Source organism: Megalops cyprinoides, chromosome 4, assembly GCF_013368585.1.
Source record: "Megalops cyprinoides isolate fMegCyp1 chromosome 4, fMegCyp1.pri, whole genome shotgun sequence".
NCBI lineage: Eukaryota > Metazoa > Chordata > Actinopteri > Elopiformes > Megalopidae > Megalops > Megalops cyprinoides.
In genome coordinates this window covers 37,589,633-37,604,914 of record NC_050586.1, presented here as the reverse complement: position 1 = coordinate 37,604,914, position 15,282 = coordinate 37,589,633, and the positions used below count along the sequence as shown (strand labels likewise).

Below are 15,282 nucleotides of genomic sequence, written 5' to 3'. Positions count from 1 at the left end.
CATGGATAAGTATAATTCTTTCAACACCTGGATATTGCAATTGAGTATACTGTACATGAATACAACCCTTCAGGGATTACTGCCTTTAGCTGGCTCCAGAGAGAGTGACAATTACCTGGAAGTGGCCATATTGTGCGTATTTAGTTTACTGACAGTTCTTTCCTGTTATGTTCTACAGTGCTATAGAGCACTGATTCTCAATCCTGCTCCTGCTCTGCACATTTTCCATCTTTCCCTGCTCTACCTACCTGACTGAACTCATCAGCGGCACTTTTGACTAGCTGAGCACACATGATTTAATCAAGAGCATGTTAGTCATTTCAATCAGGTGTGTTTGGAGCAAAGATAGATAGAAGATATGCAAGACAGGGGGGCTCCAGGAGTAGGATTGAGAAACACTGCCGGAGACACGCAGTAGCTTGCCTGCGCGAGTGCCCCCCCTGCTGGTGGCTGCTGGCTCCTCGTGTGATTTATCGCTACCTGTGGTCTGTGGAGGAGGCTGGCGGGACATGCTGCCTTGCGGCTGAGAGCTCACTGCTACAGCGGGCCGATCGACTGCAGACCCACGCGCCATTGATCTCAAAAACAGAAAAATAGAAAAATAAAAAAAGCTTTAGTGGCTCAAAGTTTGGAAATAGTGTAGCACAAAATTCAACAATTAACAACGCTTTGACAGTATCCACTGTTACAGCGCACAGTAATGTTTGTATTCACAGAATCATTAAATACATTTGTAATTTTTTTTTTCTTTTATGCCTCTTTCCTTATTTTGGAATCGGCAGTTGACCGTGAGGCTCCGTCTTACTGAGACAACCTCTTCAGACAGTATAGCGAGTGCGATCCTCCCATACGCTCACGCACCACCAAGGGGACCCTGGCTGACCTACCCACCCTTATCCCCGGCAGAACCAAGCCAATCTGTTCCGCCGCTGTGGACTCCGGGTCACTCTTGGCAGATGACACTGTTTATAGCCTGGGCTGTGCTCAGAGCAACCACTTTAACTGAATAAGCCACTTGGGAGCCCCCATCAAACACATTTTAATATTATGAGGGAATGTGACTGTAACTGGACCTTTAAGAGGACTACATATGCCAATAACTACAAATTGCTTGCTATAATATTTTATTGCTTAAAAGGAGCACAAATCCAACTGCAAAATCTAGTCCTGGAACTAAGGGTTATGTCTACTGATGTTGACAATCTTGGCTTATCTACAATCTTCTTTACAACTCTGTTTAGAGTCTGTCGATTAACCTGCTCTGCGTTTGTCGTTTAGGGTCCAGCCTGGGCTCAGACTCTGAGCTCTGTTCTGCTTCTCCTCTCCTCAGCCTCGCGCTGCGTCTCACTGCGGGGAGGCCGCTCTGGGCCTCTCCCCGAGCCCTGGCTGACAGAGGCCGGCGGCTGCCTGGCGCGGAGGCCCCCAGTGAGCCGGTCCCATCCTCCCGGCGGTCACTCCCGCTTTCACACTGCAGGGCAGAGGAGATGCCTTTACAGCCCAGGCCCAGCGCGGGGACAAGCCGCTCCGCCTCCACGCTGCTGCAGTGAAATGCTTCTGTGCCGACGCTCCTCCCCCTCTGCCTCTTCCCTCGAGCATCACCACCCGCCCTGCGTGCTGTGTGTTGCCTGGTTCCCCCCTCAGTGTGCTGGTCACTAAGTGACGCATGTTCCTGTGTTTATGAGGGTTGCAGTGGAGTGTAGGTACATTACGGGGTAAAAGGAGAGGATCCAGGCATGGGGCAGCTGAAGACTGAACCATTACTCAGCACTGCTGAGAGTGAAGCTACAGTGGCTGTGTTAGCATGCATTCCACACAGGGGCTTACAAGCAGTTTTTGTTGAACTTACTGAGCTATGGAAATACTGAGCTATATGGACAGCCATACACAAACACAGACACAAACTGTGCTGCATGCAAACACACACTAAACCTGCCTTACATAAAGACAGAGGTGGACACCCTGGCTTCAGAAAGTAAAAGTCCTGCCACGTATTCGTTCCACCCATGCACCACACCAGCTGAATTTAATTAGCACAACTCTTCAGCCAGGTAGAGGGGCTAATTAGTGTAATCACCTTATTTAGTGAATGGCTAGAACAAATACACGGTAGGACTTTTACTTTCTGAAGCCTCTGCATAAACACACAGCAGAATAATAGATAATAGAATAACAGAAATGTTCCTGGCACAGATGACACTTCTCCAGAAACATGTAAGTCTTTGTTTTTCACTTACCATCTCCACTGATCTCGGTTTTCCAACTGCTCTTTCCTTGAAATCTTTGTTAATCAAACAAAAAAGGGTGAACTCAATTACAGTAGATTACTAAATGACATTGTAAAGTGTTAAGTCGACAGGTTGTAGGCAGAGAAATGCAAGGAAGTTTACACTGATTAATATAAAAGCAAATTAATTTCCCAGAGAAGGTGTCACATCTTTTCACTAAGAGCAGGGAAAGCCCTAGCAAATTAATCACAGTCTATCAGGTTGATATTAAAGCAAAAAAAAAATGTTGGGATTTTGGGACATATGAATATGCACTCTACATTAGTGTTTCATTAATTCCTACTCTCTGTATCATTTACTGCGACTTCAGATGGAATACTGTACATCAAACTCCCCAGACTTCCCACAAATTACCACAGGGTGGCGTCAGTTACTAAAAAGTAAATATTCAATCATAAGGGAGAACCAGCAGGCGGTGTCCATGCATTTTTACGCCCATAATACTTCACACTGGCCCAAAGTCTGTACTTTTATGTGGCTATTTCATTTCTTTTTCATATGTGCGTTCTCCCACACAGCCTCAGGGAGAACAGACCTGAGTAAATTGGTCACAATTGGCTGTCTCCAATGAAAATGAACATTATCTATGAACAGGTTACACACAATCATTCTCCTAACAGGCAGTGTGATTTGCATGGGCAGAAGGAAAAACAATCCTCCTTTTTCTGCTAACATTTTTCCAGTGGAAAAGCTACTGTGTCCTACCATATGAAAATAGCTATCCTGACTGCGAAACTGCACACCATTAGGTGTATTTGCCTGCATTCTGTGAGTATTCTCTGAATTACCTCTTTTGTCATTGTTCCTTTCTTCATCTCCACATGACAAAGTATCTGCAGAACTTTCAAGAAAGCCAAAGGCATTATTTGGTCATGAGAACAGATGAGAACCGCCGAATGAAGTGCGCTAACAATAAAAATTTGCGTAAAAGATGGCAGTACAGACCTTGAGACAGATATGGATCCTCTAGAATGTACCTGCAAATATAAAAAAAAGAATAAAGGTGCACATCTGACAAGTCATTTTAACAGACGACATGTACGTGCTGCAAAAACAAACTGCAGGTCATTGTGCACTTTATTCATCTCCTGGTTTCTTTTTACCTTTTCTGAAACGTGTTCAGTTTTCTGCATTTCGTTCAACCTTCTGAACGACAGTGGTTCTATCTGCGGAGAAACTTATTGCAAAAAAAATAAAATAATGTGACATACAGAGCTACAGGCACAATGTGACAGCCAGCTAGATACCCAATTAGTTAAGTCAGTTAACGTTAGCTACTTAGGAAACTACGATGTGGCAAGTCTTACCAATGCCACTGAAGGAAAACCCGAAGGGTGACAATCCTACGGCACCTACACACATTAACCTGTGAAATAAAAGTTTCGTTAATTGTTAGTTTCAGTTGATCTACCACAAGGTATACATCTAACCAGGCAGTTAAGATATAGCAAGTGGCCTATCTGCCCGGAGTAATCAGAAGAATCGCCAATACAGAGGTTCATGCCTGGGGAAACATTTTTCTTTGCGGTCAGCCTCGACGTTTGATAGATCCCAAAGAAGGGTTTAACGTTAGGTAAATCAGATTAAGTAAATGCATGCAAAATGGTTTCTATAGACTGTTTTCCTCTTAGCTATTACACTTAGCCTAACAATACCCAACGTTAACATTTTCCAGAAAAGTCGGCTACAAGGTCACCTGTTCAGGAGAAGATTTTCGTCGGCATCGCTCTCCGAGTCCGCTACTATCGACATCTCGTCACTGTCTGACATATCATTTACCTCCATGATATAAAATATAGATATTCGGGTGAGGCTATGTCTACCAACAAGTGACAAAAGATTAGCTTTTTAACGTTTGCTGGCTAGCTAACTAGCTAGCTCAATGCGATTTTAGAGTTGGCCGAAACGCTGGCACAGTGTTTCGCGCTCTTCCCTGGGCTGAACGCCTTTATTCCTCACAATACTGCCACCTATTGGCCAAAACCAGAACACTGTCCACATATACTGTAGATCGCTGCCCGTTGGCACGATTTCTTTAGCGCAAGTTTTCAATTATCTACAGATAGCGGTGGTTCTCTCTGCTTTATATCGTCCCACTTCCACAGATTCATTTAAAACACATTTTATTGGACATGGTAAATCGGGAACCAGAGGGCCAGATATCCCACTGAACTTAATCGCATGATAGTTCGTGATGCTCATTAAGCAGCATCAAGAGTATGGCCCCCATTCAAGGAACTCAAGAAAGATGAGAAACCTCCATGGTGGAAGTAATGAGCAGACATAGCGTCCTGCTTTCATGTGTTGCTTGCTAGCTAGTTGTTTAGGACCTATCCGCTGCTCCGTTGGAGATTTGGACGCTGGGACTGGGGCTATCTGCATGTTTTACTTATGTAATTCGTAATGGGCTGCAATGCATTCATATGGCGATTGCGTGACTTGTGCACTTACCAGAAGGCTACAGAGTTCAGAGGACTCTTTCAGTCAAGCCCCGATTTCTAATTAAATGTCCTCCTTTTCTGTACAAACGCCTGGCTTGTCATAGCTGCCTTAGCAGCCTCCCGGTGGCGCAAGTTCAGTGGAGTCATTGAGTTAAAAATGGACGCCATGAAGGCAATGACTGGATTCCTTCTCTTTCAGTATAGTATTTAAACATTATCTAATGGGTGAATTAACAGGGCTTTTAGACAACAGTTTCAAGCTCCCTGTTATCAGGCAAGATTGTTAGGCTATTGTTTAAATTGTGTGAACGCATGTGAAGGTTTGTAGATAGTGGCATTATTAATCAAGGGTTAGCTAGTGTAAGAAAATGAGTTGTGGCAGGAAAGGGATGTGTTTTTTCTCTTGTGTAGGCCCGATAGAGTTGTTCCCGCTGTTCTCCAAAATTTCGCATTGTCTGGCAATTGTTCTAATGCTGAAAAAACTGACAAAGCTATTCTGTGGACATTATTTCCCCGTCATTATCAAAACTGACATTCACTTGCCTTATGCATTATTGATAAGGATTCCATGACAAAAACGCTAGCAACATGTGTTTAAAGTGTTCTTCAACTAAAACATGCATGTACAAATAAAAAACTGAATGCATTTTCGCTGAAGGAGAAGTTCCATGCGAGATTTTCGCAGGTGAGGTCAGGTTGAACTCCACGCTATTGGTAAGGCTTTATTTTCCTGCTAACCAATGGTACATTACAGCATCTCTGCACCTTCTCCGAAATTGGCCCAAGCTGCAGTGGTGAGATCACGCGTCCCCCTCCTGGCCACGCCTCCGCCGCGGTCGGCTTGACGACAGCCGCCGACGGAGGCGGTTCTCAAGACGCGATTGGCTCCACCATCGGACCACGAACCCCTCGCCATTTTTTTTGCATCCGAATGACATTAGGGGCTCTCCGTCGATGGGTCTCTGTTTGAGAGACTGCTCTCAAACGAAGCAATGCCCAAACCCTCCGTATTTATTGAAACAGACCTGTGATCACACATGCGTCTGTTTTTTTTCCTACATCAGCTAACGTTACTACATTTATACGCCTAACTTCACACTTGACATCGCTAACCTTGTCGACGAGGAGCGTTCAGGCACTGAACAAGACGGACTAAGGAGACGCTGCGGGGACCTGATAAATTCTTGACAGCCGCTAAGGTAGGTTGCTAACTGGTAGTGGATTTTGGTGTTTGTGTATTTTCGAAAGGGCCTCGACATCGAGCGGTTGTGGTTTTTACTGTAATGTCAGATGTTCTACTCTCAGGTAAACTAGCTAGATTGTCAGCTGAACCGAATTAAGTGTGGTGTTTTGCTTCCGAGATGGGTAGCTAGCTAACTTGCTAACCCTGGTAGTGCAAAGGCGTATGCAGGAAGTTCTTTTGATCTGTTACGTAGCGAAAGGTGCATGAGTCTGTTAGGCAATAATTTAAAGTGTAGTCGCATTAAGTGACATCTTTCATATAATGTCCATACACATGTATGTACGCAACTAAGCTATTAGTATGACGAGACGGCATGTGTCATCAACTGGCTAGCTAGTCAGCTAGCTACAGTTACTTTTTCACATTTCAGTTTAAAGATAGCACTTTTCCATCAGCTTTGATTAGGCGTGCTTGCAGATGCAACAGTTGTCATATTCTGAACAAATACTCCAAATTAGTGTGCCAACCCAGTGATTGGTGACTCATCGGTTACGTTTTAAATTTGACAGTCAGCTCGATCAGACAGTAAGTTATCTGCCCTTGTAGCTAACATGTCAATAGAGTTCCATTGTGATCACGAACGGTAGGTTTGATAAATCTGAGATTGTAATCAACTGAACATTTTTTTTTCTGGAATGACAGCTGTGTCGGAGCGCGCAATAATGAGCTTGTTCAGACTGCGTTAAATATGATGTAATCGACTGATAGTTCCAGAACTGAATATTTAGGAGTGAGCGTGAATCAGATGTCTGCAGTTCTTCTTTTCAGTGGTCTACGCAGTTAATCAAAGCATTCGCATTTATTTTAGTTGAACTGATGACTGGATAAAGTCATTGTTCTGTACGGAGAGCACACGTCCATCAGCATATTTTTGGAGTGGCCGTTTTTTATTCCTGTAAGGAGCGAAGTATTCCTCTTTTGAGAGGTTGAGGCGTCTGTATTGTCACTGTACCGGCAGAATGACTCTGCTTGTCAGTGATGGGAGTGGCCGAAGTGGCACCGTGAATTGCCTGTGCATTGCTCATCTCATACCGGTATCTGTCAGTGTAGGACTACGTTGAAAATGTTTATTGTAGTGAAGAATATATTGTTTATGTTAACGGTGAACATATATATTCATAGTTAAATGTAATGGGATGAGAGACCGTAAAATTTTAGGCAACCATTTTTAAAAGTGTTAAAACCGTTGAAAGACTCATTTTCTTAATTCATACGGTTTAGGCTAATTTGAGTTAGAAATATTTATTTGGATTTGGCTAGAAGGATGAGTAGTACTTTTCTGTGATTTTGTCTGTGCCATAAATGGTACACGGGGATTTCTGATTGAATAGGTTGGATACACCCATTAGTTACATAACATATTTTTTCAGTCAAGCCAGTTAAATTAGTGAGTTGCTTTTGGCAGTCTCCAAGCAACAGCATTCTGGTCCCTCTGTACCAAAATAGAAAGCATAGCAACAAGACCAAAAATGCAAGCAGATATATGTCCCATTGTGGTATCAGACAGGATAATCAGCACCCTGGTATGAGGCCCTTCGGCTGTAACTGCATCAGTAATCCCTTTTAGTTGCGTCAGTTGAACAAGAATTTTTATTGTCTGTATTTTACCTGCATGTCTGCATTATTAAGTTGGCTGTTTTAAGAGATGTGACTTATCAGTCCATCCATGTATTGCAGAAGAAAATTCTCTTGGTACAACCTGTCTGTTTGCTGGAACACAACTGTCTTCTAAGTCTCCCCTGAACTTGCTGTGATTTTCCTTTTGATTCTGATTGCATTGAGGGGAAAAAAGATTCCTTGGCATCTGTTCCTGAGTGGTTGGAACTGAAGTTGAGTGTGGAGCTGCAGTCCAGACTGACTGTTTGTGAGGAATGGCAGCGGACCAGTGAGTGTGGAGACATCGCTCCGGTTGACGCCCCCCCTTTTTTTCTGGCACCCTAGGAAACCTATAGAGCCACACAGCGCCGCCATGCTGACCCACCTGTTCAGGATACACGGCCTCTTTGTGGCCTCCCACCCCTGGGAGGTGATCGTGGGGACGGTCACGCTCACCATCTGCATGATGTCCATGAACATGTTCACCGGCAACGACCAGATCTGCGGCTGGAACTACGAGTGCCCCATGCTGGAGGAGGTAAAGCATCAGCCTCAGCACACCTACTTCGTCCCTGAGGAGGCAGAGCACACTTCAGATAGCTTGCGGTTATGTAATTTGCACACAGATGCTCTTAGTCATCAGGCCTTCATCAAGGCATTTTGCCACTGCCTCTGTATTGATAGTTTGTGTTTTGTGTTGCAGCAAATTCTAAGCAGCGACATTATCATCCTAACCATCACCCGGTGCATAGCCATTGTGTACATCTACTTCCAGTTCCAAAATCTACGACAGCTTGGTTCAAAGTATATCTTGGGTAAGTTCGGAGACCCTATTGGTAATTGTTGCTACATTTGGATGTTTTTTAAATGACATAACATAACATCGTGCATCATGTAATGTTTTATCTCTACAGGCATTGCTGGTCTTTTCACAATATTCTCCAGTTTCGTGTTCAGCACTGTAGTGATTCACTTCCTGGATAAAGAACTCACAGGCCTTAAGTAAGCATTGTTTCACTTTCATACATTTGCTTGTTTGCGTCCTTATTGGTTAGATACTGTTCAGGCCCGATTTATTTAATTCAGTACAATTGTTGTAACTTGGGAGGATTCCTCGCTGTAATTTGTTTTCATTTTGTTTTTCAGTGAAGCTTTGCCTTTCTTCCTGCTGCTGATTGACCTTTCCAAAGCATGTGCCCTTGCCAAGTTTGCCCTCAGCTCCAACTCTCAGGTACCCTCAACATGTCCAGCCAACTGTGTTTCCCTCTGCTTGTAACATCACAGTTTGTGCCTCATCATAAATTCTCAACATATCTCCAAGCCAGCTGTCATCATAGCAAGGAAATGTGTCCCCCCACAGGATGAAGTGAGAGACAATATTGCCCGTGGAATGGCCATCCTGGGTCCCACATTCACTCTGGATGCTCTTGTGGAGTGCCTGGTGATTGGAGTCGGCACCATGTCAGGTGAGTTGCTTGTTCACCTCCTGTCCATGAATTTTGTGAGCCTGTTTGTTTTTTTTTATTGCGACATTTGGTAGCCATACTGAGACATATTGTAAATATGTTTTAAATGCTCTATCAATTTATTTATGTATTCATTAAGAGATTTGGTAGCTTTACAGTGGCATGTCACAATATGGAAATAAATGCCTGTTCAGAGAGTCCTACTTGTCTAGTTTGGCCTCCGTGTAACTCAGTGACTATAGATTGAGGGCGTAGCGTTTTCAGTGGTTCCCCTGCTAAGCCTCGGTCCCTGTTGTGCTGTCCTCAGGTGTCCGTCAGCTGGAGATCATGTGCTGCTTCGGCTGCATGTCCGTCCTGGCCAACTACTTCGTCTTCATGACCTTCTTCCCTGCCTGCGTCTCCCTGGTGCTGGAGGTGAGTCATCCCAGAGAGGGTCTCTTTTCTCCAGGACAGAGGATGCATGCTTGTGCTTCGCACAGGGCTCACTTGGTGCACCCCTCTGCCCTCACAGCTGTCCCGGGAGAGCAGGGAGGGGCGCCCCATCTGGCAGCTGAGCCACTTCGCCCGCGTCCTGGAGGAGGAGGAGGACAACAAGCCCAACCCCGTCACCCAGAGAGTCAAGATGATCATGGTAAGGCTGTCTGTCCTCCGTCCCTTGGCACTGCTGAGGGTATGGGTATGCTCAGAATTGGTTCAGTCTTATACTTGCCCCTAAGCGTGGAATTCCCAGGTTGTTGGCCTAGAGTATTTATTTTCAAATGAGATGGATCACAGAAAGTGCGTTTGTTCAGCGAGTGGGTCATGGACTTGGAAAATGTGGGAATCCCTGCTCTAAAGGACACCTACACTGTTCAAATGAAGTGGTTGTGGAGGCGTACATCCTGTTTTGAGGTTAATTAGTCATCATTCTTCTCCCCATCCAGTCTCTGGGCCTGGTTCTGGTCCACGCTCACAGCCGCTGGATTGCAGAGCCGCCTTCCAGTAACAGCACAGTGGAGGTACCCAGAATGGGCCTGAGCCTGGGAGACAGCATCCCCAAGAGGATCGAGCCAGAGAAGCCTCTGTGGCAGTTCTACCTGTCCAGGTACGCCTCTGTAAAAGCTGCACCATGAGGAGATTGCTTACACTTACATTTACCCTGCCAGTCAACAAAATTGGCACCATTCTGTGGGACAGTGTTGGCTATAGTTTGCATACTACCCAAGATCTTGTGTTTCATTAAGATATTTAACTCCAGTGTGTTTGAAACTGAAAGTGTGGTTTGACTGTGCGGGATTAACAGGATGTGACCGCTTTACCCTCCCCCTTCCAGGATGATCAGCATGGACATCGAGCAGGTGATCACCCTGGGGCTGGCCCTCTTCTTGGCCATCAAGTACATCTTCTTCGAGCAGGCAGAGACCGAGTCCTCCCTGTCCCTGAAGAACCCCATCACCACCCACTCGCTGGCCCAGAGGCGGGGCCAGGACGAGTGCTGCAGGAAGGAGCCGGCCTTGCCCCGGTCCCCACAGAAGATTGCCGCGCCGATGGTCGAGGCCACCAAAGAAGAGAAAGGTGAGCTCAGTTTCTCCCCTCTGTCATCCTGGGCACCTGTCCTGTTTTTCCAGCTTAACCGGGCGGCGTTCTCACACTGTCTTTGTCTGTCCTGTTCACAGCCGAGGTGATCCGCCCTCTGCCTGCGGTGAAAGAGCCAAAGAGCACCTTTGTGTTGGGGGATGAGGATTCGGCACTGGAGCCGCCCACCGACCCGCTGCCAAAGCTGCCCACAGAGCCCCGGTCCATCGAGGAGTGCGTGGCCATCCTGAAAAACCCAGAGGTGTGTGCTGCTGCTACTGCTGCTGTCATCATAGCCTTTTACTACCTCTGCCAGTATCATGTTGGTGTCATTTATGTAAGCCATGTTGTGCAATGTTTACAAAACTGTAAAGCCTCCCTGCCAGTGAACATTCTTCCTACCATATCTTCAGTACAGTCCACACCTTTGCTTGGTCTGATGATTGACTGGGATTTTCCAGGCTGATACTCACCATGTCCTGTTGTCATTCCACAGCTGGGCGCCAGGCACCTGAGTGATGTTGAGGTGATGTCTCTGGTGAACTCCAAGCACATCCCAGGGTACAAGCTGGAGGCCATGATGGAGACCCCCGAGCGCGGGGTGGTCATCCGCCGAAAGATGCTCACCTCCAAACTGCCCAGCGCCTCGGCCCTCACGCACCTGCCTTACAGGGACTACGACTACTCTAAGGTAAGAGTGCTGTTGCTTGGAAGACTGTTGACTGATACGGGGTGTTGATACCTTTATGTGCTTAGTTAGGGACTGCAAGCCAAGCACACGTAGAACTTCACTTCAATCCACAAACGGTCATTGTGACATCTTGTCCAACAGGTGATGGGGACCTGCTGTGAGAATGTGATTGGCTACATGCCTGTCCCGGTGGGCGTGGCTGGACCTCTACTCTTGGATGGGAGGCAGTTCCAGGTCCCCATGGCAACGACCGAGGGGTGTTTAGTGGCCAGCACCAACAGAGGATGTCGTGCCGTTGCTGTGAGTCCGTGCTATGTTTACACTAACGAAACTGCCCTTATGAATAAGCTTACCACAGTCTGCTGCCATGTGTTTCCTTTTAACAAAAAAGAAACACTTTTTGTGATTAATTGGTATGCTTGCAGTAGAGCTCTTCAGTGTAGAGACCCACTGTATTGAGTTTAAGGTCACGTGACCCTTGACCCCGCTCCTGCGTGTCCCTCCACAGCTGGGTGGTGGCGCCAGCAGCCGGATCCTGGCGGACGGAATGACCCGAGGCCCCGTGGTGCAGCTTCCCTCGGCGTGCCAGGCCGCGGAGGTCAGGGCCTGGCTGGAGAGTCCAGAGGGCTTCCAGAGCATCAAGGAGGCCTTCGACCACACCAGCAGGTCAGCAGCTTCCCGCACGAGAGCGCTCCACAGGGTATGGGTTCGGCAGGATAAGGGAAACTGACGAGCTGCTTGTTCCTGCAGGTTTGCCCGCCTGGAGAGGCTGCTGATCGGACTCGCGGGCCGTAACCTGTACATTCGCTTCCAGTCCAAAACTGGAGACGCCATGGGGATGAACATGATCTCTAAGGTCAGTGTTGCAATGGCTGTCAGTCAAGCCAAATTCATGCCAAAGCTGTATGTGTCCTGGTGGAGGGGAAATTCCAGTCACCTGACTAGTACCATAAATAGCCTGTTCCAGTCATTTAAACATATTGGCCATAAATCTGTGTCTGGCGTGGGACTTGCTTTGTGCACTTACGGTGATTTTCTTGGTCATGCCAGATCTTGTTCTAAGCTTTGACTGCTTTCAGTGCAAATCATCATGCGGTCGGTTCCATTTCAGTTTAGTCAATTCAGTAATGAACTGAAATCCAATACATGAATTTGAAAAATCCACACAGAAAATGATGGATTTTCAGTTCATTCGTGTTATTTCAGTTCATTCCCTGAACTGACTGAACCGAAATGGAACTGAGTCCAACTCTAGAGTAAATGGCGTGTTTCGTTGGACAGGAAACCTTTGCGTGTGGGAGTGTGTCTGTTTCACATGTGTATCCTTTTAAAGCACACTGAGGTTGACTGCTGAACCTCTGTATGTCTGTGTGTGTCCTGCAGGGCACAGAGCAGGCCCTCGCCCGGCTCCAAGAGGAGTTCCCCGAGCTGCACGTCTTGGCGGTCAGCGGGAACTTCTGTACGGACAAGAAGCCAGCCGCCATCAACTGGATCGAGGGCCGCGGGAAGTCCGTAGTGTGCGAGGCCACCATCCCCGCTAAAGTGGTCAAAGAGGTACGGGGAGGCATCACGCTTCGTGCGAGAACCGCTAAAGGACCGAGTGGTTGAGCCCGTGGTGGGAGCTTTTAACAGCCGCTTCTTCAGCGCCTTACCGAAACTGAGCATCTCTGGTTAAATCCCTCTCTCTCAACTGTTTCAAGGTTTTGAAGACCACCACAGCAGCTCTAGTGGACGTCAACATTAACAAGAACCTGGTGGGGTCCGCCATGGCTGGCAGCATCGGGGGCTTCAACGCACATGCGGCTAACATTGTGGCAGCCATTTACATCGCCTGCGGTCAGGTGAGGAAACACCTCTCTTTAACCACTGCTGATAAAGCAGCATATGTATTTCACCAGTTTTTTTTATCTCTAGTACATAAAGAAATGGCATTTAAAACAAGGTATCTGAGATGCTGAACTGTGCTTTTCAGGGAATAACTGAATTTATTTTCCTCTACAGGACCCAGCCCAGACGGTGGGCAGCTCCAACTGCATCACCCTGATGGAGGCCACAGGCCCCGCCGGAGAGGACCTGTACATCAGCTGTACCATGCCCTCCATCGAGCTGGGCACCGTGGGGGGCGGCACCAACCTGCCCCCCCAGCAGGCCTGTCTGCAGGTATGTAGCACTCGGCTCGCCTTTTTATGAATGGTTTCGGCTCGCTTGGCGTGACAGGTTGTAACCGCGCGCGATGCTGCGTTCCAGATGCTGGGTGTGCAGGGGGCCAGCCAGGACTCGCCCGGGGAGAACGCCCGGCAGCTCGCCCGCGTGGTGTGCGGCACCGTGCTCGCCGGAGAGCTCTCCCTGATGGCCGCGCTTGCCGCCGGACACCTGGTCAAAAGCCACATGGCTCACAACAGGTAGGATCGATCCCCGACGCTGAATGCCCATCACTTATTACTTGGATCCTGATGCTGGAGTTAAGGAGTCAATAAATGGCGTTTTGCATTCCATATATTAACAATGGTCTAGAAGTAAGCAGTACGTAATAGGTACAGTGTCAAAGAAAAAAAGCATTTCTTAGAGTGAATATCACTCAATGAAGTTAGTACAGCTAAATATGATGTGTTTTTTTTTTTTTTTAGTTCTAATACAGGCAATTATTGCAAGAGCAGAACAGGTGGAATATGTCAACGTGGACTGTAGATATTGAGAATTTCTAACTGAAAAATAATCGCCAATGTTAATAAAATGTGGCTCCTCCTTTTTTAAACAGGTCAAAAGTAAATCTTCAGGAAAGCGTAGGAACGTGCACCAAGAAGGCCTCGTGAGAAGTGAATGGGGACGTGAGGAGGAGTTAACGGACGGCCAGTGGGGAGAGACGCCCACCATGCTGGGAGCAAGCCTGCTTATATCCAGTGTCAATGTCACATTCCAACCTGCCAAACGCAGAGGGGAAGCATCCAATCTGGCCAATACGCATAAGCTGCAATGATTAACTGTACCATTTCATGGCTTCCTGGATGATTTTCTGGTAACCGAATGTGGTTTTGTCAAGCGTCACCGTCTCTGCACTGTTTAAAAGACTGATCACTGTTGGAATCTGCCTTTCTCTAAGAATGTACCCAGACAGGTTTTGTTTTATGAACAGGGTCCATACGGTACGACTTTTTTTTTTTTAACTATTAAATTATTTAATTTTTTTTTTTTTTTAATCTCAGCTATCTGTGACGAACAGATTTGCCATTTCATTTCCAGATCCAACACTGTAATAGGGTTGACCACACTGATTTATAATGACGTTGTAACAAGACAGAATTTAGAATTTCTGCCGTTACTGAATTCACTTACAATGCAGTAAGACTTAATTAAAATAAGTTGTATCAACTGGAAGAATGGTATGACAGACTAAAAAGTACCCTGGTATGATTATGCTGGATCTATTTTTCATAATGTAAATGTAAAGTAACGATAAGACTTCAGAAGATGGAATCAAAGTTAATGTTCAGGTAATACTGTTGCACAACGGACTTTGTGTTTGCCAAATACAGCCTTTTACGTCTTGAGAGTAAAATGAAGTGAACTGTTAAGAACGTTATCATTCTACAAATGACTAAACACTAAGCGCTTTCTTTCAAGAACTTAACACGAAGTAACGGGCACAGATATCGCAGAGAAAATATACTTTGATTTTTAAAATGGGGAAAAAAAGGCTCGTAAGCACAAATGATTTCAAGAAGGTGCTAAAAATTAGGTGTAAGAATTGGTTTGCGTTGTTTTTTCCTGCTTCTTTGCGTACAGCTGTGTGCTGCGCACCGCACTGCACAATCACGCCCAATACGCTGCTGCTGTTCCATACGAGAGGGTGTCGCTAACCGGCTCGGCTGTACATGTCTACACTTGGAACCTGTCTGTCTCCGCCCCAGCGGCGACCGCCACGCAACCCGCCGGGTCCGCTCACACACGCGATCCCCGTCACCAACCACGCTACGTATTGCTTCAGCTTACAGGAGGTGATGGAAGG

The 15,282-nt window shown here is 46.5% G+C and overlaps 1 protein-coding gene across 2 annotated transcripts; it reads left to right on the top strand.

Moving 5' to 3' along the window:
• The first annotated feature begins 5,658 nt into the window (after positions 1-5,658).
• LOC118776662 (3-hydroxy-3-methylglutaryl-coenzyme A reductase-like) lies at positions 5,659-14,450 on the top strand. 2 transcript variants are annotated; one of them, XM_036527144.1, is made up of 20 exons: positions 5,659-5,925; positions 7,911-8,103; positions 8,269-8,380; positions 8,480-8,567; positions 8,712-8,796; positions 8,926-9,031; positions 9,339-9,445; positions 9,543-9,662; positions 9,955-10,115; positions 10,344-10,585; positions 10,687-10,847; positions 11,082-11,276; positions 11,418-11,576; positions 11,785-11,942; positions 12,027-12,132; positions 12,660-12,830; positions 12,977-13,117; positions 13,278-13,436; positions 13,524-13,678; positions 14,035-14,089. In XM_036527144.1, exons 2-20 carry the CDS (start codon positions 7,939-7,941, stop codon positions 14,087-14,089), a joined length of 2,646 nt encoding a protein of 881 aa, XP_036383037.1. In that variant the 5' UTR covers positions 5,659-5,925; positions 7,911-7,938. The 2 variants fall into 2 exon arrangements, with proteins under 2 accessions (XP_036383037.1, XP_036383038.1); XM_036527145.1 differs by lacking the exon at positions 5,659-5,925 and having other exon boundaries at positions 7,939-8,103; positions 14,035-14,450.
• Positions 14,451-15,282: the final 832 nt, after the last annotated feature.